Source organism: Geotrypetes seraphini, chromosome 13 (genome assembly GCF_902459505.1).
Source record: "Geotrypetes seraphini chromosome 13, aGeoSer1.1, whole genome shotgun sequence".
Classification (NCBI taxonomy): Eukaryota; Metazoa; Chordata; class Amphibia; order Gymnophiona; family Dermophiidae; genus Geotrypetes; species Geotrypetes seraphini.
The window spans coordinates 2,525,929-2,551,287 of NC_047096.1; the positions used below are offsets into that span (position 1 = coordinate 2,525,929).

Below are 25,359 nucleotides of genomic sequence, written 5' to 3' on the forward strand. Positions count from 1 at the left end.
AGTAGGAATCGAACCCCGTTTCTCCGGATCTTGGGCCACTGTAGTAACCATCACGGTTACAGAAATGAAAAATGCAGAATGGATGAAAAACAGCTGGGAAAAAAGAAGAAGAGGTTGTGATTTACAGACAGAAGTGGAAAGACTTTGGAGCAAAAAATCAAGAGTAAAATGCCAATTGTGACCAAAATTCTTGCAGCAACACTTGGAAACGTTGAATGCCAATTTTGCAAAACCCTACCCAGCATACATTTTGTGCCAGGTCCTAAATTAATGGGAGTGAAAAGCAGACAGTGTCACACACGAGGACAAACCTTTGACCAATGTCCTCTGAGATGACCAAACTCTACCACTGGAAATATCCTGCCTCAACTACAGGACCCTGCATGCAACTGGAAGTTGTTCGGTCTTGCATTCAGAATAAAGGGTCTGTCTCTTGGCAGCGGAAGCCTCGGTTTCTGAAGATAATAGCAAAGAAACCTTTCCTGGCACTGAGCAGCACACAGCTGTTTCCTGTCTAATACAAGCAGCACACGTGGCAATGACTGTGAATGATTCCTGGTCCTACAGGCCGCTTCCCAGACTTTGATATCTCTTTAAGGGGCCCTTTTGCTAAAGCGCCTGTGCTAAATCAGTCAACACGCCCTCAATTTCTTTTATTTATTTAATTAAATTTTTGATCTTGGAATTGTATGATCTGTTGTTATTACATTGTGAGCCTTTGGGACCGACAGGTACTTTTTCTCAAGTGCCTAATTTCATTTTGGTTTATAAGCTGCTTAAAACTACAGCATTAAGCGGGAGATCAAATGTACAATGAACAATGTACTCACAAAACCAACGCATCCGTTTTCAAAGGCGGCAGAAAATGTTATCAGCTCACTTTTCAAAATCCAAAAGGATGCAGATAAATTTCAACTGTGAAAGCCCCAAAAAACTCCTCTGCTCCCCACTGGGGAAAGGATGCACACAACCGCATTACACACACATTTCTATCTGCATAAAATCTGGACAGAGCAGAGCCTGGGTGCTGCCCTTTTAAGTCAACCTGCAGCCCAAAAGCGAAGTAGGGTGCCAAAAGCAGATGCTCTGAGTGCTTGCCAGGAGAGGAAAAGTCCATTGTCTGTTATTGAGAAAGACATGGGGGAAGACTCTGCTTGCCCTGGATCAGTAGCATGGAATGTAGCTCCTCTTTGGGGTTCCAGAATCTTGCTAGCTTTGAGATTCTGCATGGAATCTTGATACTCTTTGGGGTTCCAGAATGTAGCTACTCTTTGGGGTTCCGGAATCTTGCTAGCTTTGAGATTCTACATGGAATCTTGATACTCTTTGGGGTTCCAGAACGTAGCTATTCTTTGGGGTTATGGAATCTTGCTAGCTTTGAGATTCTGCATGGAATCTTGATACTCTTTGGGGTTCCAGAATGTAGCTACTCTTTGGGGTTCCGGAATCTTGCTAGCTTTGAGATTCTGCATGGAATCTTGATACTCTTTGGGGTTCCAGAATGTAGCTACTCTTTGGGGTCCCGGAATCTTGCTAGCTTTGAGATTCTGCATGGAATCTTGATACTCTTTGGGGTTCCAGAATGTAGCTATTCTTTGGGGTTACGGAATCTTGCTAGCTTTGAGATTCTGCATGGAATCTTGATACTCTTTGGGGTTCCAGAATGTAGTTACTCTTTGGGGTTCCGAAATCTTGCTAGCTTTGAGATTCTGCATGGAATCTTGATACTCTTTGGGGTTCCAGAATGTAGCTACTCTTTGGGGTCCCGGAATCTTGCTAGCTTTGAGATTCTGCATGGAATCTTGATACTCTTTGGGGTTCCAGAATGTAGCTCCTCTTTGGGGTTCCAGAATCTTGCTAGCTTTGAGATTCTACATGAAATCTTGATACTCTATGGGTTTCCAGAATGTAGCTACTCTTTGGGGTCCCGGAATCTTGCTAGCTTTGAGATTCTGCATGGAATCTTGATACTCTTTGGGGGTTCAAGAGTCTTTTGTTACTCTTTGGGATTCTGGAATGTTGCTAATTCTTTGGGTTTTAGCCAGGTACTAAGGATGTGGATTGGCCACCGTGAGGACAGGCTTGATGGACCTTAGTCTGACCCAGTAAGCTATTCTTATGTTCTTATGTGTATGACTGTTATATTTACCAGAATGTGTCAGAGTGAGTAATAAGCAGCAAGTGTCATTTTTACACTGTGTAGATGTCTAAGGGCTCAGTTTTGATGGCAGACAGCACACCCACCTCCTCAATATTGCTTTTATGAATAGCTGGCACTTGGCTGTGTGTCTAAGTCAATCTCCCTCCCAGTAAAGAGCACCTTGTATGCATCTCGGAGCCCTAATGCCCAGCACTTGTACGTCTTCCTTGGAACAGCCCAGAGACTGCAGGATTTCAGAGAGCAGAATTACCTGCAGAATGACACTGTCTGGCTGGTTAAAGTTGGGAACGCTGGACCTGGTGCTAGAGTTATCCTTTGTTGCCGGCCACAATCCAAGCAGTTTTCGCCCACAAGTCAAAATTCTGGGAAGAGAAAGGAAGTCATGAGGTCAGGCTACGAATGAAAAAAAGGGGTCGTACAGAGGACAGGAACCTACTGCCTGAAGTTGAAGAGAGGGGTGGTGACCCAGCCCAGAGTCTCTGGGCTCCGCCGCTGCTTGCTGCTCTCGGATGAGCTCCCTGGAGGTGGGACAGGTACAGCATGCAGCGTGACCGTTAAGAGGGTTTCCCGTGGTATCCTGTTCACCTGGATGGGAAAGCAGATCCTATGAAAAAAAAGAGAGAGAAACACACACAGTGAGAGCAAGTATCACAGATCTTTTCACGGTTTTCTTTCTCCATTATTAAATCTTACAGAATGCAGAGAAAGGATGCAAAGGCCCGAGAACAGTCAAAATAAAAACAAGACTGCTCACGGGATCCTTTAGAAGTCAGAGTAACCAAACAGCTGGTCAACTGATGGAGTTCCTTCAAACATCGCTAGACTCATAAGATCCTGACAAATCTTTTTTTCGTAAAAAGATGCCTTAGGCAAGGACAAATGTTTGATAAGCTTCCTAAATGACACCTACCCAAAGCAAAACCGCTCACAGTTCAGGCGCTTATGCGAGAGTGTACCGTGCGAGGTCTGACTACATGCAGAGTTTTGCCTCTGACCTAGTTTTCATGCTTTTGAAATCGGTAGACTTCAGCAAACTGAAATCACGTTTGGCAGATTCTACCATTACGGCCATAGAACCCTCAGGTAGCTCTTGACCAAAGTTTACAGTGATAATACCGCTATTACCAAACAGGATAAAAGCGGTTTACAATATATTAAAAATTCACAGCACAATATAATGATAAAAAAGAGCATCAAATAATTCAACCTCATCCAAATGCTCCCTAAATTCTTCCCCCTGTTGCATTCTGCTTTAAACGATTGTTTAAATTTCTCCAAATTAACTATACTGAATCAGGCCAGTGCATGGTACAATCAGTTACCAAAGCCCATTTTGAACTTGAATTTCAAACATTTCTTATAAATACTTAAAACCACTAAACCCCTACAAACTTGGATGGGAATAAACCTAATATTTGGCATTCTCTTGCCTTCTTCTGGAGTTGTCATATAAGACCAAAATATTCTGTATGTGCATACTGTCCTTTAGAACAGACCATCTAGCCTTTGTCAGATGATCATCCCATGCAGCAGATAAAATATTTGTTCAATCAACTTGTAATTAAACTCTGAAATTCATTGCCAGAGAATGTGATGAAAGCACTTAGGTTAGCAGGGTTTAAAAAAAAAAAGTTTAGATAATTTCTTAAAAGAAAAGTGCATAAAAAGGAAAATCCACTACTTATTTCTAGGATAAGCAGCATAAAATCTGTTAAACTCTTTTGGGATCTTGTCAGGTACTTGTGACCTGGATTGGCCACTTTTGGAAACTACTACTAATCATTTCTATAGCGTTACTAGACATATGCAGCACTGTACACCAAAACACAAAAAAATAGTCCCTGCTCCAAAGAGCAGACCAACTAGTCAAGACAGACCAACTGGACAAGAAGGCATATCAGTACACAGGGCTCAGGTGGGGGAATTACAGAGGGAATGATAAGACAGATATTGGTGCTTAGAAGGGGGCTTTGAGTCTGGATTTGAAGACTGCCAGATGTACCGAGTCAGGCACTTTGTTCCAGGCATATGATACAGCAAAGTAGACAGGATGGAGTCTGAAGTTGGCTGTAGAGGAAAAGGGTACAGATAAGAGAGACGTATCCAATGAGCAGAGTACCCGAGGGGGAGTGTAGGGAGCGATGCTTCCTCTGGGCCTAATGGATCTTTCATCTATCCCAGTATAACACCTTTTATGTTCTTATGGCTAATGGTGGAATGTCTATACCGTGAATTACACAATACTATCTGCTGGGAAGTTTGAGATGTTTTCTTGCTCTGATTAATGTATTTATTTGAAATTATATTCCATTAATTCCAAAAATTCTCACAATTTAAGCTATTTTTGATCTAGTGTAAACAAGCAAACCTCACTATAAACTACCACCAAACGGCACGATACTTCCCTATGGTATTCCTTCCAATGTTCACAGATTAGTTTATCAGCCATATTTACAACTGTGGCAAGGCAAGAACCATCAACTTTGTACAAGTTTCCAAGTTTATGAAAAGTTTGGTATCCCACAGTTCAGTTAAAACCTTCTTACAACCTAAAAATTTTGAGAGGAAAGGGGATTTAGTGATGCCAACAAACACAAAAATGAGGGAAGGAGGGGAGAATTGATATATTAATGATAGAAAAGCTGGGGGGGTGGGGGGACCCAGGGCTACTGCATGTCTATCAAGATTCACGTAGAAATTTAAACACAGCAGGTCAAGGATAGGCATCAGTAAAAAGGAATGTCTTCAGGTCTAATGACTGTAGTCTAAGTGAAGCTGGAAGAGAGCCTTGTATCGAGAAAATTGATTGTTGGATATGTTCACAGACAGCAATTTGGTATGATGGTATAACAAGTTGATTCAGGTTTGACGATCTAAGAGTTCGTGAAGGAACGTAAGGAATAAGATGGCAAGCAAGGACTTTAAAGATGAAAAGGAGTATTTTATAAGCGATACAATGTAGTGGTAGAAGCCAGTGTTCATTTTTTTAGGAGAGGGGTAATGTGGTCATATTTACAGGTGTTAATGGATTAGTCGTATAGCAGTATTTTTAATGAGTTGCAATCTTTGTAAATCCTTTTGGTGTAATCTGGCGTAGAGAGTTACAGTAATCTATTTGTTGAATCATTAAGGAATGAGTTTGGATGGTTAGAGCAGAGGAAAAAAGAAGGGATCATGTGGACCTGATGATGCATGGTTTATAGAAGGAGCGTTTAACTACCTGGCTGATTATATTTTAATTGCAAATAGAGGATTATTCAGAGCATATGGACCGAGTTTGACCTGGAAATGGGAATGATTTGTAGAAGCAATAGGGAAGATAGAACAGGGTCTCTTTTGGTGTGAAAATGATGGCTTTTGAGTTGTGTGTTAGGTGCCATTGACTCGGGTTCAAGTCCTAGCAATTTGATGAATTATAGATCCAAAAAGAAGTGGGTCCAGCGTCATCTCCATAGTTATCTTCAATGTATTCAGCTATCTAGTTGCAGGACACCCTCTTCGTCTGTTTCCTTCAATATTTCCAATCATGATGTCTGTCTCCCTTCAAATGGTGTGGCCAAAAGAAGACAGTCGTAACTTCATCATATGGGTTTTAAATGACAAAGTCAGTTCAATCTCTCCCAAAATCAATTTATTAGTTCTCCAGCACCAAAGTTCAAATGAATTCATCTTCTTTCTGTCTTGCTTCCACAATGTTCAATTTTCACATCCATAATTAACCACCGAGAAAATCAGTGCGTGGACAAGTCTGATCTTTGTTTTGAGTGCTGTTTCCTTGCCTTTAAATATTTTGTCAAGAGCCTTCATTATAGAGCGACCAAGAGCCATTTCTTCATTAGCAGTTGCTTCCTTGTTTACGAAGGAATCCAAGGAGATTAAAACTCTCTACAACTTCTATTCTTGTCAGTTCTAATCTCATTTAATGACTTTCAGCTTTGACTTTTCTCAGTAGATAAAACATATCTTCCTTACTGCTGGCGATGAATGTTGTGTCATCTGCATAATGCATAGGTTTCGACCACCAACTTTGAAACCAACACTCTCTTCTTCTAAATTTGCTTTTCTAAAAATGGCTTCATCATAAAGGTTACACAGGTAAGACCGTAAGATGCATCCTTGATTGACACCAGGAAACCAATCAGTGTTGCCATATTCAGTTCTCACTTCAGCTTCTTGATTTTCATAAAGGTTCATTATACAGGCTTTGGATTTATCAGGGTTTAAATTTGTAGTAGGTGAGCCAGGGATAGGGATAGGGATTAAATGACTATTTATTTTGGCAATTTCTTCTACCGCTGAAACGTTTTACAGCACCATCTGGATAACACTGGGGCAACCAAAAGCGGACCTGGATGGAACACAGGAGTTCTGCCCAATTCTGTGGATAGCTGATGAGATTCAGCTGCTATTTGAATAGTCATGCGTGTCATTTAGGCCTGCAAAAAGGCCAGCAGTCTCTCCGTACATTCAGCACTGAATATATGCAATATCTTTAAACAGCATTTAAAAAAGAAAAGCACTGACTGTGATGTTTGAGTATCAAAGGCAGAACCATTCACTTTTTATAATCCCTTCTACCATACAGAACATATCACATATACCCAAGAGTCTATTTTAGCATAAATAACAGCCTAATTATACTAATGTTTTGTACAGATTTCTTCACAATGTACTCTGACCTCCAGTGAGTCAGCATACAGACAATTGGAAACTACATTTCCCATAATGCAGGTTTCTGTGGTACCTTATTGAAAGAGGAAGCCGATCGACCCATGAGCTGTTTCCCAATGAATTTTGCAAAGTTAAAGCAATCAAGAAATGTGCCAGATCATGGCCGTATCAGAACAGTGAGGAAACACCAGCCTTTTCCAAGTGCCATGATTCGGCAACCTCACTCACAATCCACCTCACCAAGCACACTTTCTCGACTTTGCTCCCAGTAAGGAGGTTTACACGATCGTCTTGCCACAGTGCTGGCGCATCTGTTCCTGTCTGTGTCGTTCTCCGTTGCTCAAGTTTCAAGATCAGCCGAATTAATGTACTTTCCAAATGTGTAGTGAACTCAGGTGTGTGTTTCTAGCTTTCTGTCTCACTCTTCCTCACAGTCCGTTGTCTCCTGTGTCTGTATTTTGCTTTCTCTGCCTCTGTCCTTTTCCGTATGACATTCTGTGTCCTCCTCAGGGTTAACACGTTCTATAATTATCCCTTTTCCATAGCACTGCTGGGGTAAGTGAAATCATACCAGTGAGCTATGGAGGGTTATTTTAAGACTGGGCTCTACAGTCCAAGAGAGAGCAGCTTCCAGGGAAACTCATGCAATCCTAGTTTTTCAACCTTACCTTCCACCTCCAACACTCAAAATGGCTCTTCTTCTCTCATGATCTAATATCTCTCATCCCCTCCAAATTTTCCTAGAATTTCAAACAGAACTAAACTGGGCTTACATTTGGTCCCAGACGATGAGGTGGAAGAGGTATTTATAGACATGTGTCTTCTTGGTCTGCAGAGGGCTGCACAGCTCTTTCCCTCCATGGCTTAGGGAGCAGGACACGTAGAAATCTTCATAACTGCAACAGGAAGGAGAATGATAAATGTGTGAGGAAACATGATGTGGGAAGTGTTACACAAAGAAAACTCTTGAACGGGAAAACTCTTGAACGGGTCCCAAACTGAGGGTTGAAGTTATCAACGTGGGTTGCTATAAAGACGCCCCATGTTATGCTGGGAGACCCTGTGCTAAAACAGCATGACCAGTAGGGAAACAGCCCTTTTTAATGGTAGTCCATGCTGATAACCTCCCCCAAGAGTCTAGAGCAGGGATAGGGAACTCCGGTCCTCGAGAGCCGTATTCCAGTCGGGTTTTCAGGATTTCCCCAGTGAATCTGCATGAGATCTATTTCCATGCACTGCTTTCAATGCATATTCATTGGGGAAATCCGGCTCTCGAGGACTGGAGTTCCCTAACCCTGCTCTAGAGCCAGGACTCAGCCTCCCGAGGCTCAACAGCTGGATTTCTCTCGTTGCTCTGCCATTTGGTTTCTTGGATACAGCGTTAATACCAGGGCTGTGGAGTCGGTACATAAAACCTTTACTTACGATATTTCCACTTCAAACTCCAACTCCGACTTCTTTATTTATCAATATAGGAAATGTAATCAAAGAACTAAAAGTAATACATATTCAAAAACAATGGGTTAATCAAATTATTATCTCTGAAATAGCAAACTTGGGCATTCTAATATTTACATGACATACAAGTTAACTCTGGGGCCCTTTTACTAACCGATTTACTGCACTAATTGATTCAGTGCGAGCTAAATGCTACGGAACCCATAGAAAAATTGAAATGCTTCTTTTGAAGCGAGCCCTACCCTAATGTATTCCCCCCTCTCCATTTTTAAAGGTCAGGTTTTCAGGATCTCCACAATAAATATGCATGAGATAGATTTGCAGCTCAAAGAGGCAGTGCATGCAAATCCATCTCATACATATTCATGGTGGAGATCCTGAAAACCTGACCTGGCTCCGGCTCTTGAGGACCGGAATTGCCCACCCCTGCTCTCGACAATTACCCTCAGAGACATCCACACAGGTTCCCCTGCTTTCACTGATCACCTTGTTTCGTATTTTCATTTTAGACGGTTACTGAAGACTCAGTGGCATAATAGGGAGGAGGCGGGGGCGCAGACCACCCCGGGCACCAGCACCTCTCCACCCCCCTATGCTATGCTCATGCTCTCCCTTCCCAGCTCCCCATACCGCTTTAAAATATTCATCAGAGCGAGCAACTTCTCTAGCTTGCTGTTCACGTCGGCCTGGCACCCTCTGAAATCACTTCCAGGTTGCGGGGCCAGGAAGTGACATCAGAGGGAAAGCCAATGCAAGCGAGCAGCTCACGCTGATGATGTAAAGAGGTATGGAGTGGGTGGGAAGGGAGGATGCGAGTGTGGCAGGGGGGGGGTGCGGAAAGAGCGGGTGAAGGGGAGCAGTGAGAAGGGTGTGGGGGAGGGCACACCACCCCATCATCCCACCCTTGCTACACTACTGTGAACACTTATTTGTTTCAAAACTTTTGGGGGAAGTAATGATGGCTGGGTTGATATGTTTTGTTATTATATGGATTAGGATTTTGTAGCACTTTTTCTTATTTTGTTAGCTGCATAGAACAAAACTAAAGTTTTACTTCTGTTATGTCCTAGGAACAGGCAGACCAAATGAAGCCAACCATTCTCACCTCTTCCCCTCCCCCAACAGAAGTCTATGTTCAAGAAGCTCAAATGCTGTGGTGGGGTCAATATTCCGCATGATCTAACGGGCAGGAGAGGCTCCCACCTGTCAAAGCAGTCAGACCGAGTTGGGAGCAGAGATTCAGTGGCAGTGGCGTACCTAGGCAGCTGCCTGGCTAACTTAGAACAGTCAAGTGTAAACGTCAGCTCTGACATTCTGGGCTAGTATTTTACAGACACAAGGGTGGCTTTTATGCCCAATATAAAATTACCCTCAGTATATATGTGCCTATTATATATGAGAGAGACAGATTTCTTTCTTTCTATCCCGCTTTTGGGTTAAAAACCTTCTTAGTATCATACAAATACTGAACATGGAAGTGATGGTGGGGGTAGAACTAGAATTCGCTTAGAGTAAAGTTGGGGGGAAGGGGCGAAGAGACACAAGGGTAGTTGAGTAATATTCCTAGGTCCATCTCACTGAGGTTACGATGGGTGATTGTAATTGAATACAATTATGAATATGCATCTTTAAACAGAAATGGTCAAGTACCTGAATAAATTCATCTGAGCTGCCTTGGGAGAAAGGTACAGAAAATTAAATAAATGTGCTCAGTTCGGTTTTGAATGTATCTAACGTGACGGGGCAAGGAGCTCCATAGTTTGGGACCATGTCCTGAAAATACTGACTGATGTGTCCATGGGCTTAGTCGTGGTATAAAGGTACAATCGATTGTTTTTGATTTGGGAGTCCGAGAGCCCGTCTCGTGGGGCCGGGAGGATGAGGCAGGTGGGAAGCGGCAGGGGATTGGCTGGCGGAGTTTTCCCACCGAAGGGCTGGGGAGCGACTGGCGGGCCGCAGCCACGGAGGTAGTCGGGGGGGCGAGACTAGTGGCGTTCCTGGTCCTCCGAGGCGGCTTTCCCGCCCACCCTCCCTTTTGTTAGGTGCTGGAAGGTTGAGGCTGTGAGGGGCTTGGGAGCGGATCCCGAGCGACTGGCTGATGGGCTCATCGGGGGAGGGAGAGAGGTCAGACATGTGCGGGCAGAAGTTACGGAAGAGAATTCTGCCAGGAGTAATCATACGGCACAAATGGAACCACCTGTAGTAGTTAGTTTTGAGTCCTGTGCCTTTGCGGTCTTTGTCACATCATCAGTGTATATCGGACCAATGGGCTCATGGGATGGGAAAGTCAGGGCATCTTTGGCTTGAAAGGGAGCTCACCAGGTACTGGAGTTGGCTGCGGTACCGACCGGCTTTCTCAAGGATCCAGCAGCATGAGTGTTCAAAATGATATGTTTGCAATCACTCTTCAGGCAGTAGTGTGCGGCGGTGGGGGAAGGGTGGCAGGCATGGGCTGCGGGGGCACCGCTAATTTCCTTCCGCCCCGGGCACCCTACTCCCTTACTATGCCACTGATTAGATTCACTCAGCCTGCGCAGTTACATTCTGGTTGAGAAAATGAATAAATTCTCAGGGTTCTTTTCCCACCACAGCCCTGATTTAAATTCTGCTTCCGTGCTGGGCCGTTTCAGGCCTTCCCTTTTTCCTCTGGTCCTTGCACAAGTCCCATCAGTACCTCCAACCCTCCTACCTCCCACGTCTCACCACAATTGCAGCAGGGCAATAAATAATCCAGAGGCACTTCTGTCCGTGTGAGGGGAGAGCATTGACGTACTATCAAAGGAGATGGGTTCATCTCTCTGCATAAGTACATTCACCTTCACACTCTGCTCATGCATGACAGATTACACATCTGATTCTCTTCAGGACCACATCAAAGCTGATTAAGCAATATGTTTGGGCCCAGACTGTTCTCTCCCAGCACCGGACAGACATATGCCAGTATGAATCCCATCACACACCCTGAACATGTGACAGGTGCCTAGCGAGGAACGGAGAGGGTTACACGGCCTAAAGGTCAAAGGATGCTTGGTGTTCCCAGGCTCCTGCCTTTGTTCTTTCTCAAACGCCAATCAGAATACATTAAAGCCAAAAGAAAAGAAGGCCTGTGGCAACGGGGCAACGCCTGTCCCCCTTCACATTCTCCAAAACCCTGAACATGACAAGCAGCAGACTGGCTAAGGGGAAGGAAGGGGGAATTACCGAATGGCCTTTCTTCCCTCCCCCTTCTGTGTCTAAAAATACACATTCCCCATGGAATTGCGAGCTACCGACAAAAGGCCCATGAACAGCACAAAGGCAGATCCTGAGCCTCCATTGTGCTGGAAATCCATAGAGCCATTGGCCAACGGGCCATAGTCTCCCACTGAGAACTGACCATCTGCCACGAGAGGCTTCAGCCAGTGGGGGCTTCTCCTAGAGGATTCCAGCACAGCCTGACAGCTTGTCCGGGTTAAGTCAATACTACGTTTCTCTGTTTTGTTTCTGAACCACTGACCTGAGCTGAATTTCACGAAGGCATTCCCCTCCTTCCAAACCAGATTACATCTTCCATCTCTCCCAGAGAAAGACCAATGACTGGCTATTCTCAAAATTGTAAATCTTGTCTCTTTCTATATTATTCTTAATTCTTATTGTATTTCTTTTCTTTCTAATTTTTTGTATACCACGTCGAGCTCAATCTTTATAGAGAAGATGCGGTATATAAGCCCAAGGTTTAGTTTAGACACTTTTCTGAAATATCACTGAAAAGCTGCAGCAGAGCAACCAGACAAAGACAGCTACAATTATAAACACAGAATCTGCTGGGGCCAAGATTATCCAATGAATTAGTTCAATATGGTTACAAGAAAACTGGAATTGCAAAGAACAGTGTCTCTCAAACTGTGTGCCAAGGCACAGTGGTGGGTCCCGAAGAGATTCCAGAATTTTACTTTGTTTTTAGAAATTCCCTTCATAAGTATACTGGAATAGATGACATGTACGTCGTGTCTGTGTGCGTAAGGATAGAACTGCCCAGACAAGCATCATTCTTTGGCTTGATTGGGCCTTGAAAACTAATGGCAAGTCATTTTATCCTAACTTGAGCAGCAAAGCAATCAAGGCTTTGTTACTTTTTGGATCTTCCTGCCTTTGTGAACTTGGATTTTCAGCTCTGACAGAAATTAAATTAAAAAAAAAAAAAAGAGAACGACTGCAGATGGTGGATGATGAAATGCGGGTTTGCTTGTTGACTATCGAGCCACATTTTGAGTTGATTTGCAGTCAAAAACAAGCTCATCCATCGCATTGATTTGCAATTCCATTCTATCTGCTTTAGTTTCACCGTTGTTACAATTACCCACGCGTAGCTTAAAGAACTTTCAATAAATAACTCTCAAATTTAAATTTGTGTTGGTTTTTGCAATTTTATCATCTCATTAGTAATGTGCCATGAAAAACATTTGCTCCATTTAGGATGCCAGAGGTAAAAGAGTTTGAGAGACACTGACATAGAACAACAAATTTGAACACATTGAGCAGTAACAGAAAAGTTGTCAGTTGACTTCAGAACGTGGAAGAGAACTAACATTTTAATATAACCTATCAGATGACGGAAGATAAAGACCCAAACGGTCCATTCCAAGGCTGCTTGATATGAAAAAGTCAGGGAATGCATCATTTTAAATTTGACCTGAGGAATGGTAGGAAATAAATCTACAATTCTGATACCAAGAACCGATCTTAAACTTAAATTCAAGGTGGGTTTGGAAAAGGGGAAAAATACATTTAAAATTAATTTGGACTGTTGAGTGTTCCCACTCTGCCTGTGATATCATAAGCTGCTGTGGGACTAATGCAACGTTAGACCCAGCCCTTCACCTGCATCCTGCCAGCCAACTCTGCTGCGCACATGCTCAGGACAACTGATGACAGACATCCAAACGTCTGTAGCATTCCTTGACATGACAGTTACATACATTTCCTTTCCCGGGCCATGCTGGGAAATGTCTCACCTGGCTGCCCAGGTAATGGGGATCCTGTGCACGGCATATATGGTGAAAGACAGAGGACTGGTGAGGAGCGATACATCCTGAGTCTGATAGTGCTTCCTGTCTCCGTGAATGACCGTCTGAAAATCGGCATTGAAGGTGCTGCAGTAGAGTTGAACCAGATCCAAGATGGCTGCTGTCAATGATTCCACAACCTTTTCTGTAACACACAATCAAATCGAAGGCAATCCCGCCATTAAAAACATGCAGTTCCAACACACAACACTGATCAAAGATAATGGTTACGGCGGATGGGCAGACTGGATGGGCCATTTGGCCTTTATCTGCCATCATATTTCTATAACCATAAAGCTCTATGACCTCACAATGCAGGTGTAAAGAGCCTTAGCCTATAGGAAGAGGAGATGCATATGTTAAGAGCCTTAGCCAATAGGGAGATGAGGAGATAGTGGATGCTGTGGATGGACAGACTGGATGGGCCATTTGGCCTTTATCTGACATCATGTTTCTATCAGTCTTGCTCTGCAAAGTTACTGGTGGGTCATGAGCAGATTTAGGAGCATTTCTGAGTTGCAGTAGTTCTTGTTTCTTCTGCTTCAGGTATTCAAAGTTTTTATACGTAGCAGCAATAGATTATACAGAACTACAGTACAGCTCATTGGGGTGATATATGGACAGAGAGACACAATGATGCATGCAAAAGCTAAAACCAAAAGAAGACAGCTCCCAAAATCATAGCAAAATGTTTACCTCGATTTTCCCTCTTTGCTAGAAGACTTGGATCCTGTTCAAGGAAAAAATAAAAACAAAAGGAAAGAAATGTGAAATTTCCCTTAGCACTCCATCTGCATTTATAGGAGGCTACGTGCTTTATTCTCTGAGAACAAGTAGGATCCGCAGGTCCTCATGATAAGGCAGGGCTGGATGGGGTAATAGGACATTTTAGATCCCTCTCTCATGATTATTCTTGCTCTTTTCCCCCTCGCAGGAGCCAAGGAGTTGCCTAATGGCTAGTAGATTGCACTGAGAACCTTAGGAGCTGGATTCAGGTAACTCTGGGCCAGTCACTTAATCCTCCATCACCCCGGTTTACAAGAACTTACATTGGGAGCCCCCTTGGGAAAAAAGAGAAAGGACCTGAATCTAATAAATTTAAACCACTTTGGTTCTACCATAGAAAGGCTGAATATCAATCAAATCCATGACTCTTGACCTTCATACTCTGGCTGTCCTTCTCCTGAAGTAGCTTGGAGGAAATTGCAGGTTCTTGGGGAGCAGGGGGGGGGGAGGGATGGAGCAGCAGATTTTGAGCAGAGACTGAGCAACTGGATATTCACAGGAACTGCCTCCTGCAAAGAACCTAAAATCAGGAGGGGCTGGGCTGGCTTCTGGGGTGAGCCAGCGTGGCACTGGTTTGGGCTGTCCAAGCTTAGGGGTGCTGAAAACCTGCCTCACTGGATCACCCCTTCACAAACACAGGAACATCTTTTTCCTCTGCGCAGCTGTGATTCTCCTCTTCCTCAGACTGCCCTACATGTTTGATGGGAGACCCCCTGTTTGTTACACAGAGCCACCTGAGGCGATCCAAGAGGACATTTACACCCATAAAGAAATACAGTTAAGTCACGGGAAGTATTTCTGGTTCCCAATAGGAAAACATTACCTCCAGTATCACATAATGCTGTCAGTGCTAGCAACATAGGGTAGAATGTGTTTCCCTTCTGGATAATTCACTGGTCAGGTGCACAATTGCACATGTCAGGAACTGAGCCATAAATAAGCAACAGAGCCAGCTGGGCAGTGGTGTCACTGGAGTTCATCATCAATTACCTTATTTCCAAGTAAGCCCGTCATCTCAACTGGAAATCACAGAAGTTCAGCTTGCAACAACTCAGGTGAAGGCCTTTCTTCCACAAAGAAAGATCACTACCTTGGTAGCTTATGTTGATGGGAACTGTACCCGGGACCTATTGAAAGCTTCACTATATAAACCGCTGGAACTAAGGACAATCTAGAATGCTCTAGAAGCTTTCAGAGATATGCTGCAAGACAGTCAGGTGTTAGAATTTGGCCAACTCACATGGAATAACCACCAGAGCCACTATCAAGCAGGAAGGACAACTTCCAGGTAGACAAAACTGAGTCAAGTCCTAGAATTGGACGAGTGGACCCCAGACATAGCAAAGAAGATCTTCTGAAAAGGAAGGTTCCTCGGTGCTATATGAGGAGTGGGACAAACAGAAGACTAGGTTCACATGCCTTCTCTTGTATTAGGGGAGGGATTCTTGTATGTGTACCCTCAACATCAACTAGCATCAGAAACTCTTCTAAAACTTAGAAGAGACCAGGGAACTGTGGGACTTCCATAGCCAGCCACACACCATCTACCTGGATAACAGATCACATCTCTTTCACTTAGGTCGAAGCAGGCATCATCCTGGAAGGCACACAAGGACTTCAGTAACCCAACTGGAAGTCATCCTCCATGAATATCTGCAAAGATGCCATTTAGACTTCTGCCCAAATACCCAGATTATATCATATTTTGGAGAGGGATCTCTGAATTTTAGAATCCAACTCTAATTCCCATAGGAAAGGGAAGGGAAAGATTTCTGGAATTAGCTCAGGCTTTTTCTGTAGCTCAAGACAAGTTACATTCAGGGACAGTAGGGATTTCCCTATCTCTGGAGGGCTTAAATTTGAGACAATGGAGGGTTAAGTGAGGTGTCTAAAAGCATAAGGAGTGGAATTTGAACTCTGGTTTCATTAGCCAGCTACTTTATTTTTATTCTTCCCAGGTGACCTTCATTAAAGGAGAAAACAAAAGAAAAGTGACCATAAATGGCCCATTGCTGGCAGAAGCACATTGCTACGTCTTGTCAAGCCGTTGGCCCATTTCCCCTATTTTGTTAAGATCTGTAGCTAGAAATTCCATATCCTGCCTGCTTAACTAAGTGTTTTCTAAGGACAGCAGAATATTAGGTCCTCATGAAACCCACTTGCTTCTCCAGGTCACTGCTAGAAAATCCTACAGCCTGAAAGCCCCACCTTTTCCAATACAGCCTAGGCTCATCAGAGGGTGCCACTCGGTTCTGAGGACTAACATCCTAGGCACAGAGGATCCATCACGGGTGACATCACCATAAGTGTAATCCCAAATAATCAATGTTTTGTCAAGAGAGAAACAACATTCATTCAACAGAGGCTCTGTTGTATATATACAAAGGACAAACATTACATCTCCGCTTGTTAAGAATATAAGAACATAAGAAGAGCCTTACTGGGTCAGACCAGCAGCCTGTTCTCATGGTGGTCAATCCAGGTCCCTAGTACCTGGGGAAAACCCAAGGAGTAGCAACATTCCAAACAGAATCCTCAAAGGGTAACAAGATTCTAGAACCCCAAAGAGTAGCAACATTCCATGCGGAATCCCCAAAGAGTAACAAGATTCTAGAATCCCCAGAGTAGCAACATTCCATGCTACCAATCCAGGGCAAGCAGTGGCTTCCCCCATGTCTTTCTCAATAACAGACTATGGACTTTTCCTCCAGGAAATTCTCCAAACCTTTCTTGCACTATAACAAAAAGTTGATATAAATTTGTGTATATTTAGATGGTTTAAATGTTTACATTTTTAGAAATAAGGACTCTATCAGTATTATATGTCAGTAATAAAATGTGCTCTCTGGTTATCCAACTGACAAATGCTAAGCCACAAAGAGCATAACTTGTCTCTTTTTTTCAAACACATCGTTAATCTCCCATTTTTGGGCACATATGACACTGAGAAGAATTAAAGATCTGCTTCATTTCAACAGATACAGATCTATAATGGCTGTTTACGGTCTTTGATTAAGAGACTGAAAATACAGAATCCGCTAGTACATTTTGCTGTGCGATGGCTTCCCATCGAGGAAAGAGTGATGTTTAAAATACGTAAGTCACTGTATGGTCACGCACCTCACTCTATTCCTCAATGTTGGGTCAGGGCCAGAGTTCTAGTTCCCTAACCCAAAGGGGATAAAATACGGGAAGTATTGGAGAGACCCCTTCCATAACAGGTGTCAAAACTTTGGAATGCATTTTCTGACAGACTAAAGATGTCTTTTCAAAAGAAGCCGAAGTTTCATTACAAGAAAAACTCTGAATGATTTTATGTATTTTCATGTGACGATGTTTTCTTCCTGGTTTTGTTTCTAGCTTCTTAGTATTCTAGTATGGTATCTAGCAGAATAAAAATGGATCCATAGATTTGTGTTCAAAGTGAATTCTCTCAGTCATTTGTTCATGAAACAGCAACTTATCTGCCAATAACAAGCAGCTACGTTGTCCATGTTATGGCCGAGCATTTGTCACTTACAACGTGCGAGGATTGCCGGACAGCACATTTTATTAGTGATGTAAATCACTGATAGTATAAAAACACACACACACAAATATATAAGAGAGCTTCTGTACCGCTACTAATGACTGGGGAGTCAATTCAGAGGTATTACAATATAGAGTTACAAAGAGCTTCTGCAAGGTGTTTCAACACATGGGCTCTATACTAAAATACATAAGAACATAAGAAGGGCCTCTGCTGGGTCAGACCAGAGGTCCATCGTGCCCAGCAGTCCGCTCACGCGGTGGCCCAACAGGTCCAGGACCTGTGTAGTAGTCCTCTATCTGTACCCTCTATCCCCTTCTCCTTCACAAAATTGTCCAATCCCTTCTTGAACCCTAATAATGTACTCTGTCCTATCACAACTTCTGGAAGTGCATTCCGGGTGTCCACCACCCGTTGGGTGAACAAAAACTTCCCAGCATTGGTTTTGAATACACAGAGCTCTGTGGTGGTATTACAATACAGAGTTAATACTGGCATAATTATGCTATAATCAATCTTATTTATTTATTTATTTAGATTTATATCCCGTTCTCCCAGTAGCTCAGAACGGTCTACAAGTAAACATACACAGTAGAAGTAATTAGGCAAATAAGATGTACAATAGGTTTAGATGCTTGGACATACAAGATTGTGCAGTATTTATCAAGGTACAAACAATTTTTCAGAGTACAGACAATTTATCAGAGTACAGACTAAGTGAGGACTATACTGAAATTTAGGAGAAGTTAAATAGGGGAGAGAAGAGAGAGGTGGGGTTTAAGGGGGGGTGTAGACTGAGGGAGACCTTTAGTTGAAGATGAGGGTCTTTACCATTTTACGGAATGTCAATAAAGAGTTCTGTTGCCTGAGTTGGGGGGGGGAGTTTATTCCAGAGATGTGGGATGAAGTGGCTGTAGGATCGTTTGCGGGCAGTTTCTGAGAGGAGGGACCTTCCAGGGGGAATGCATAGGCGTATTTCCGATTTTGAGCGGAGGGTGCGAGTGGGGGTGTAGATGGGAAGCTTAGATTTTATGTAGGAGGGGGTGGTGGCATAAATTCTCTTGTGGGCTACTGCTAGGGCCTTGAAAGCACAGCGCTGGCTAATTGGGAGCCAGTGTTCAGCGCGGAGTGCTGGGGAGACGGGATCATGGTAGTTGAGGTTGTGTAGGAGGCGGATAGCTGCATTTTGGACACGTTGGAGGCGTTTGAGATTATTTTTGGTTAGTCCATTAAATAGGGAGTTACAGTAATCCATTCTGGAGAGGACATATGCGTAGAGGAGTTGGGCGAGGTCAGGTGTGGAGATGTAGGGTTTGATCCTTTTCAGTTGGCGGAGGTAGTAGAAGGAGGTGGAGATTACTTGGGATATGTGGGCAGATAGGGATAGGTGTCCATCTAAGGTTACTCCTAGGCTGCGTACCTGATCTGTTGCCGTTACTGATGTTTCTGACACATTGATCATCCTACTGATATGCACATGTTTATACCAAATCAATCGTCCTACGATCGGTAGCATGGAATATTGCTACTTCTTGGGTTCTGGTCAGGTACTAGGGCTACTGGGCTTGATGGTCCATTGGGTTGTTCTTATGTATACACACATATACGAGGTTTACTACTATAGCTAAATACGCTATATTTATATCCCTCCTAAGGAGGTATGTAAATAAATGAGGGGTGCTGAAAAGTTCTCAGCCCATCCAAGAAGAGATTGATGTGGATTTGGTTCAATGAATGATCTGAAACATAGAATTTCAATTCCGCAAATTGTCACTTAATGAACTAAGATAACACAGCGGCAAAATAACGCTCAGAATTTAGGATGTTGGTTGATTGGGCTGAAAACTTTTCAGAGTATGAGAGTGTGAATCTGTGTGTGTCTGTATGTATTAATTAATTAATTAATGAGTTATATCAAATAGCATATTTTACTATTCAGCTGAATACGAATAATGAAAATATTTATTAGGTATTTATATACTTTACATTCAGGTGCTCAAGCCATTTTCCCTGTCAGTCCTGGTGGGCTCACAATCTATCTAATGTACCTGGGGCAATGGGGGGGGGAGGGATTAAGTGAGTTGCCCAGGGTCATAGGGAGCAGTGTGGGATTTGAACCCACAACCTCAGGGTGCAGAGGCTGGAGCTCTAACCACTAGCCACGAGGTTTAAACATAACAAATTATAAAAGCGGCAACATGAAACCAGAAATCAAGTGTTTATTTCATAGGATGTCGCACGGTAGAGCTCTGGATTATTAGCATTCAAACTTAAATCACTATTTGGCTGAATACGAATAATGCATTTAGGGCAACATTCAGGGCCAAATCAAACTGAATAAGAACATTCGGAACAGCCCTCATATATAGTGATGCACGCACCCGTTTTGTAATAGTGCATCAGATAGCGATGTAAAGTTTCTCTTTTTTATATATACACGAGAGCCTTTGTTGAAAGGATCACCACAGATGCAGCCACTTATCCCCTGCTTGTCTGGAGGCACACACCATATACCCAGAGGCTTTCTGCTGATGGAAAGGTGGACTCACGAGGGGATAAGACAGCTGGTACACGCCCTTACTTTCTTCTCTTGGGGGAGTAAAGGTGTCTGTGGCACCAGCCAGTTTCAAAGAACCAGAAGGAAACTTTCCTCCTCTTTTACGAACGCATAGCGTGGGTTTCAGTGCCGGCAGCGGCGGTAGCTGCTCATAGAATTCCTATGATTGTCAGAGCAGTTACCGCTGCTGCTGGCGCTAAATCCAGCACTATGCATTCGTAAACGAGGAGGTTTGTAAAGTTGGGAAAGATTTCTCTTTAGAAAGAGGAACATGCACCCCTCTCTTGTCCCATCTCCAAATATCTAGTGAACAAGTGAAGTGCCAAATCCAAAGGCCTTCCGAGAAGGACCAAATATAAAGCACGAGATTAAAAGAAAAGCAGTGGATCAAAAGAAGACAGAAAATCAATCAGACTCAACTTCTAGCAATTAAACAGAGTTAATTTAGCTGGTGGTGCTCTGCGTTTTGCTGAAGGCCCAGAAATTCAATGCTGGACCACGCCCAGCCTCCGACATTGAATTTCCAGTGCCCAGAGCCACTTAAGTGCAATATCCATCACTTAACCAGCTCATGCGGTTCTATTTTTGCAGTGATCGTGGCCAATTAAGTGCTGATCCCACCCCCCAAATGCCTCCAAAATAGCCAGTTTTCTTTCAACCAGTCATTTCCAATGGCACTGCTGAAAATGGCTGGATAGCCCCGAACAAGCAGTCTCTGGCAAGGAGCAGCTTCGGGCTGAATATACTGACCTGTTTGTCTTTAAGTGAGTTTTGGAGGGGAAACAGGGCAGTGCTGCTCCGATCTCTTCCTTACCTTATTGAATTTGGACTGCAGGCGGGAGGGGCAGGGCGGTAGCTGATTCAGCGCAGTGGTAATTTCCAGTGTCTCAACAGCTGCCAGTGAATTGCTAATTGCCATGACTGACTGCACCACCCTTTCAGCTTTCAACTGGAAATCCCCCTAAAAGGAAAAAGAAGCAACTGGACCAGAGACGGACACTGTACAATCAACGTCTGCTATGCCCTGCACCCACACTTCAAAAAAACCTTACATCCCAACCGCACAGCCCACGTTCTCTCCAACCCTCTAGGAGGGCAATTCTGTAGGAGGGTGAATGAAACTAGGCTCCTAGAGGGGTTGGTAGTAGAGAATGACACGGGAACAAATTTTTCCCCATCCCCGTGGGAACTCATTTTCCCATCCCATCCCTGCCCCATTTCTGCAAACTCCATCCTCATCTGCACAAGCCTCAAATGCTTTAAAATCCTAAGTAGCAACATTCTAGAGCTGAGATTGTGATGTCATAATGCCTCATTCCACCAATGACTAAGCTCCATCCTCATCTGCACAAGCCTCAAATGCTTTAAAATCCTAAGTGGCAACATGCTAGAGCTCAGATTGTGATGTCATAATGCCTCATTCCACCAATGACTAAGCTCCGCCCTCATCCGCACAAACCTCGAACCCTTTAAAATCCTAAGTAGCAACATTCTAGAGCTCCGATTGTGATGTCATAATGCCTCATTCCACCAATGACTAAGCTCCATCCTCATCTGCACAAGCCTCAAATGCTTTAAAATCCTAAGTGGCAACATGCTAGAGCTCAGATTGTGATGTCATAATGCCTCATTCCACCAATGACTAAGCTCCGCCCTCATCCGCACAAACCTCGAACCCTTTAAAATCCTAAGTAGCAACATTCTAGAGCTCCGATTGTGATGTCATAATGCCTCATTCCACCAATGGCTAAGCTCCGTCCTTACACTTTAAAATCCTAAGTGGCAACATTCTAGAGCTGAGATTGTGATGTCATAATGACTCATTCCACCAATGCCTAAGCTCCGTCCTCATCTGCACAAGCCTCAAACCTTTAAAATCATAAGTGTTTGAGGCTTGTGCGGTTAAGACAGAGCCTAAAGGAATGGAACAGGGACAGCGCCAGTATTCGTGGGGACGGGACGGGGAAATTGAGTTCCTGCGGGAACGGGGACAAATTTATCCCCCATGTCATTCTCTAGCTGGTAGGAGCCTTTTTAATAAGCGATTGCGGTGCCTCCTTTCCTGTCTAGGATATGAGCCTAACCGAGTTAATGCGCACGTAACAATGAGGAGCTGCATCTGAGAGGTGCAGATATGCCTTTAACTTACTGTATCTCTAAAAGTTATGTGTGAGCTCTGCCCACTCTCTGTCCACAGTGTAGGCATATTGCCACGTAATCCAAGTGGGTATTTACAGGAGAGTCATATGCAAATCAGTCACAGCAAGAAACAAGAGTGTGATTTCTGCACCACTTCCAGGCTCCTCTTTCTCCTGCGTTAGACACTCACCTCTGCATCCAAGAAGGAATCAACCTCATTATGGAAGGTATCAAAGAGCAGAGATAGGGCCTCCCTTCAAAGAAAGAGAAATGACCATTACACTGGGGGCTCTTATTATGCCTTCAGGCTACCTCATCCTCTTCTCCCATCTCTTCTGCTTTCAGACCATCTCTTCTGCTTTCAGACCTGCCAAGCCTTGTCCCTCCCTCCTGCCCTCTAAGCCTCTTGTCCTCTAGGTCCCTCACCTCACTCCCTGCTGCTCTCTGTGCTCCCTCCTGCCTTCTAAACACCGTTCCTCTTGCCCTGATGCCTTCCTGCCCTTTGTGCCTCTTCCTCATGTCTTACCTACTGATGGTCTGCTTAACTGGCCGCTCCTGCAGGTGCACATGATGGTTTAGGGTCGATGGACTCTGATGGTCACTTGCCTGGAAAAGAAAAGGGGGGAGGGGGATGAAGAATTTGGTCAGGGCCGGCTTAACCATCAAGCAGACCAGGCAGTAACCTGGGGCACCAGTAGCTCGAAGGCTGGCAAAGAGCAGCCACATAAACTCAAAGAACCATCAGGACATCAGAGCAAACTGTTACTTGCTGGGGGAGGGGGGGGGAGAACGTGATCATATGGTCTATGTATCTGGGAAGTAGTACCTTTTACCTGGGTAAATGGTTTTTGGAAGTTACCTTCATAGGAGATAATTTTATAAAGGTCTAAAGATGATTAATTATGGCCATTTCATCGCTCAATTGACCACAGTGAATTGTCCGACCTCTTGGGGGGGAGGGGAGCTATGCCTCCCACTCCACCCAAACATACGAGCATCCTGACCTAAGAAGGAGCACCCCCCAGGTAGGAGCATCCCCCAGTCCGCATACTTGTTAAAATGTTCACTGGCGTGAACAGCACCTTTGACTCCCTCTCATGCTGGTCTTCTCTCCCCCCTCTGACATCATGTCCTTATCCAGCCACTAGCAACTGACATCAGAAGGGAGCCAAGGCTGTTCAAGGAGGGGGTGGAAGATGCACCGGTGAACTTTTGAAAAGGTATATTGGGTGGGGGGGGGCAGAGGAGGAGAGGAGTTTGGGGGTGAGGGGGTGGAGAGGCATCGGGATTCATCGCAGTTCACTCCAGAGATGACAATTCATTGCAAGCGTGTTAAAACAATCGGCGATGAAAGAGCCCTGATGAAGCCTTTTTCAATGAATGGAAAGCAGCTCTGATGAAAGCGTGCAAGTTTCAAGTTTATTATTTTTCTTAATTAATCGCTTAATCAAATTCAAAGCGATGTACATATTAAAAAGATAGTCAATAAGAAACAAACAGTACAAACTATAAATAATTACGTTGGGTAATACATATTTACATTACATAAGGTAAGAAGGGTATTAAATACATTTGTTAAGTGAAAGCAAAACAAAGGGAAAACATTTAAGAGTCGAAATGCTTAAAACCTGGGTGCACTGAAAGGGCTTCTGCTTGGGAATTCATTGGGGTACAGCTGGGATCTATGTACCTCATTTTAACAATCCGTATGCACGGGTAGAGAAGGCGTGCACACATTGGCAAGGGACATTTTGGAGAACCTAATTTCTAAAGAAAAGACGCCTCTGCTGCCTTTACAAAGTAACATACATCAAATTACTCTTTTCTTTTCATGCAAATCTCTCACCACATTTCATCTTCTAAACAGTGAAATCTTCAACTTGGTAAGTCTTAGGGCTCCTTTAACGAAGACGCCCTAAACTGCCGGCCGCGCTAGCCGCTACCGCCTCCTCTTGAGTTTTCCGGCTAGCACGGGGGTTAGCGCGTGATTAAAAGCTGCTAACGTGGCTTCGTAAAAGGAGCCCTTAATTTCCCAGACACAAAACCTATCTGCAAAAAAACCAGCTAGCGACACAAGTCACGCTTCGCTGTTATTGCATCAGGGAAGTTGGTCACCATAGACTACGTTGTTCATATTTATCTGTTTGTATAAAATAGCTCCACGTGTTGGCACTTCTTACCCAGGTGACCTAAAGCAACCAACTTCCTAAATTCTGGGCATCAATTTAGTGCCAACTTGCAGAAACGAAGCTCTAGGTTTTGACATTGTTTGAACCATATCCACGTCATTCTCTTCTTGGTTGGGCTGAGAACTTTGTAAAATTACCCTCAAAATGTTCAATTCTGTGTTTTTCAGGATTATTTGGGGAGAGTATCGATTGGGTGATCATGATAACTGAGTCTAATTATCATGTAGTTCCTTCCTATTTCTCCTACTGTAAACCGCGTCGAGCTCTACGAACGTGGAGATGATGCGGTATACAAACCTAAGGATTAGATTAGATTAGATTAGATTAGATTAGGATCTCGGGGGCAGGCGGACCAGGATCCCTGTAAGTTAACTGAGAGACATCTAATATCCTGTACTGGCCCTGAAGCTTGACTAAGGGTATCAGTTGTCTCTTTCATGCCGCAGTGAACAAAGGATGTATTAACTTCCAGGGCTTCTGGGGAATTCCACTGGAGCAGTGTAAAAAGACAGTATTTTAATTAATTGATACAGAGTTCGAACAACTATCTGTCGTGGGATTACTACCCTTTAGGTAACTGTAATTATTTTCTTTCCTTGTTCTGTTAGATGGTATAGAAAGTCACACATTAAAGTCACACTTACGCTCCTGACCAGATCCCCACGCATGCTCTCCTTCTCCATCAGCTTCAGCTGGATTTCAATATCGAATTTCCTGCAGTGTTGAATGTACTCATGGCTGCCCAGGACATGCTCACTGCAGATACAATAAAAAAGAAACCACTGAAAACGAGGCAGAGCAGTGAAGGACAGGATGAGGGAGCC

At 43.8% G+C, this 25,359-nt stretch overlaps 1 protein-coding gene across 4 annotated transcripts in view; it reads right to left on the reverse strand.

Moving 5' to 3' along the window:
• The window catches only part of PIK3C2B (phosphatidylinositol-4-phosphate 3-kinase catalytic subunit type 2 beta), a 93,216-nt gene that overhangs the window by 31,666 nt on the left and 36,191 nt on the right, over positions 1 to 25,359 (reverse strand). For all 4 annotated transcript variants that reach the window (XM_033918035.1, XM_033918037.1, XM_033918038.1 and 1 more), the window contains exons 6-14: positions 25,180 to 25,291; positions 22,873 to 22,952; positions 22,537 to 22,600; positions 21,022 to 21,168; positions 14,032 to 14,065; positions 13,285 to 13,480; positions 7,606 to 7,728; positions 2,598 to 2,765; positions 2,412 to 2,523 (exon numbers count right to left, since the gene is read on the reverse strand). In XM_033918035.1, the coding sequence (XP_033773926.1) occupies positions 2,412 to 2,523; positions 2,598 to 2,765; positions 7,606 to 7,728; positions 13,285 to 13,480; positions 14,032 to 14,065; positions 21,022 to 21,168; positions 22,537 to 22,600; positions 22,873 to 22,952; positions 25,180 to 25,291 (1,036 nt within the window). The remainder of the gene's footprint in view (positions 1 to 2,411; positions 2,524 to 2,597; positions 2,766 to 7,605; positions 7,729 to 13,284; positions 13,481 to 14,031; positions 14,066 to 21,021; positions 21,169 to 22,536; positions 22,601 to 22,872; positions 22,953 to 25,179; positions 25,292 to 25,359) is intronic.